The sequence below is a fragment of the Engystomops pustulosus genome, chromosome 4 (assembly GCF_040894005.1).
Source record: "Engystomops pustulosus chromosome 4, aEngPut4.maternal, whole genome shotgun sequence".
Lineage (NCBI taxonomy): Eukaryota > Metazoa > Chordata > Amphibia > Anura > Leptodactylidae > Engystomops > Engystomops pustulosus.
In genome coordinates this window covers 222825091-222827695 of record NC_092414.1, presented here as the reverse complement: position 1 = coordinate 222827695, position 2605 = coordinate 222825091, and the positions used below count along the sequence as shown (strand labels likewise).

Here is a 2605-nt window from a genome sequence, read left to right as displayed (position 1 = left end):
GATGGCTCAATCAAAGCCGTTGTCCAAAAGAAAATTATCTAATTGCATTGATTTTCGTGCCACTAAAAAAATACAGTTTATCTTGAATAAAACAAGCCACATATGTCTCTCTAAAAATTAAAACTATGTCTTTTGGCAATGAATGGGAAGTAAGAAACTGTAAAAATTAAAAACAACAGTCCTGTAAAGAAAACTGTAATATTACAATATCCTATGCTCTTGTGATAAAATATTACAAAACCCTATTATCCTGAAAATCTAGTCGCCATGCAATGAGCATATCTGTTTTACCTAGAAGAGATTGAAGAAACGGAGATCATATCCATCTATTTATCTCTAATTGTTGAATGGATTTTTTGAAGTGCTTTATTGAGCTCCTTATTTCGGAGGCTGTAGACAATGGGGTTTAATATCGGGGTGCCCACTGTGTAAAACAAGGACAAGACTCTACTGATCGGCAATGCCCCCCCTTTGCTGGGAAGGATGTAGATACTACTTATTGTCCCATAAAATATACAAACAACCGTCAGGTGGGAGCTACACGTGGAGAAAACTTTCCGTCTCTGTGTGAGCGAATGGATCTTTAATATGGAGATAATAATACAAATATAGGAGGTAATGATGAGAACAAATGGTGTAACAACCAATATTACAATCAGTATCGTAATTTCCAGCTGGACCATTGTGGTGTCTATACAAGAAAACTTTAAGAGCGGATAAAGGTCGCAGAAGAAATGGTGAATAACATTAGATCCACAAAATTGTAACTTTGATATTGTGATCGATTCAATGCAAATCAATGACATGCTCAGAAACCAGGACAGAGCTGCCAGAACGTTACAAAATCGGAAATTCATGATAGAGGAGTAACGTAAGGGGTTACAGATGGCTGAATATCGATCAAATGACATGACGGTCAGCAGAAGGCACTCCAAGCATACAGCGAAAGAGAAACTGTTATACTGAGCGATGCAGAGGGTCAGACGCATAAACCGCACCTCAATCAGTAAGAAGTGGAGGATACTGGGGACGATGGCCGTGATCAGGATGACATCAGAGATGGAGACTTGGGTCAGGAAGAAGTACATGGGAGTGTGGAGGTTCTTGCTGGTGGACACCAGGGTGATGATCATGAGGTTCCCACATATTGTCCCACAATAGATCAATAGGAGAAGAGTAAAAAGAATCACGCGGAATATTTCAGCATTAGGAAACCCCACAAGGATCACCGTGGTTATTCTACTCATGTTGTCCTCAAGTTTTACCTAAAAAAGGCACAAAATGCAGAGCAAAAAATATGAAAAGTCTATTCTACTTTTAGCCCTGAATGGATTATTTGAAAGAAATGAAGAAGATGAAGAAAAACTATACAAATAAGAATAATAATAATAATAATAATAATATACTGTACACCATCAAAAAAATTTGTATTTGATTCTCAGCCAATTTTGGACACTTTCCCACCTAAACAGAATGGAGAGATTTTTGTTGCAGGTCATTTCACCTATGAGTGGAAATCACATTGTATGGGTTTTTTTTAAAAATTTAATTAATATTTTATTTTATATAATAAATATTTGATTCAACAGAAAAACTAAACTTAGTTTTTGGTCTAGAAAACTTTGGTTACAATTACTGAAGTTGCACGTTTTCTGTGGGTCTTGACCAAGTTGGCACACGCTGCAGCAAGGAATTTTTCCTACATCTTCATAGACATCTTTTCTAGTCTTTTGAGATCTTGGGGCAAAATTGAGTTTCAGCTCCCTCAAAAGATTATGGTTTGGTCCACTTCTGGGGACAGGCAAGGCCTCTCCAGGATTTTGATATTCTTCTTATGAAGCCGCTCCTTAGTTGTCCTGATTGTTTATTTTGGGTCATTTTCATACTGAAAGACCCAGTCATGACCCATATTCCATGCTCCTACTAAGAGAAGTAAGCTGTTGGCCAAAATCTAGTGAGACACGACCCCATCCATCCTCCCATCAGTACAGAGCAGTCATCTCCTTTACAGAAAAGCGCCCTCTCCGCATTATGTTTTCACCTCCTTGAGTCATGGTTGGGATTGTATTCAGGGGGTTGTACTCATCCTTCTTCTTCTTCAAAATATGCCAACTGCAGTTGTTACCAAAATGTTTTATTTTGGTCTAACCTTATCCCAATACCTTCCCCCAGCCCATCATCTAGAAATTATAAATGGTCATTGGCGAATCTTAAATGGACAGGGACATGGTCTTGCATGACATTGAAGTACATGTCTAACAGTGATCGCCAAAGTTGTTGCCTTCTACTTGCCTGTTGTTCTGTAGCTCATCCCAGCCTCATGGAGGTCTACAATTTTGTTCCTGATGTCCTGAGACAGCTCTTTGGTCACTGTCTTGGTGGAGAGGTCGGAGTGTGATTGAGTGTATGGACCGGCGTCTTTTGTATAAGTAACAAATTCAGACATGTGCAGTTAATTAAGTCACATTTACTATAGATAATTTGCCCAATGTATAATCAGCACGTTTCTGGGGTATTTGTTTTGGGCAAGTCTGTTTATTCAATGTCTCACCTACCACAGTGTATCAGTCATTCCTCCTGCCTTTGCCCTGATCTATTATGTAAT

The 2605-nt window shown here is 38.6% G+C and overlaps 1 protein-coding gene across 1 annotated transcript; it reads right to left on the bottom strand.

Annotated features, from left to right (window-relative positions):
* Positions 1–326: 326 nt before the first annotated feature.
* LOC140128752 (olfactory receptor 11L1-like) lies at positions 327–1247 on the bottom strand. The gene has a single exon (XM_072150452.1). It carries the CDS (start codon positions 1245–1247, stop codon positions 327–329), a length of 921 nt encoding a protein of 306 aa, XP_072006553.1.
* Positions 1248–2605: the final 1358 nt, after the last annotated feature.

Excerpts from the sequence above, each read along its gene's own strand:
- LOC140128752 (XM_072150452.1), bottom strand. The coding sequence starts at position 1,247 with ATGAGTAGAATAACCACGGTGATCCTTGTGGGGTTTCCTAATGCTGAA.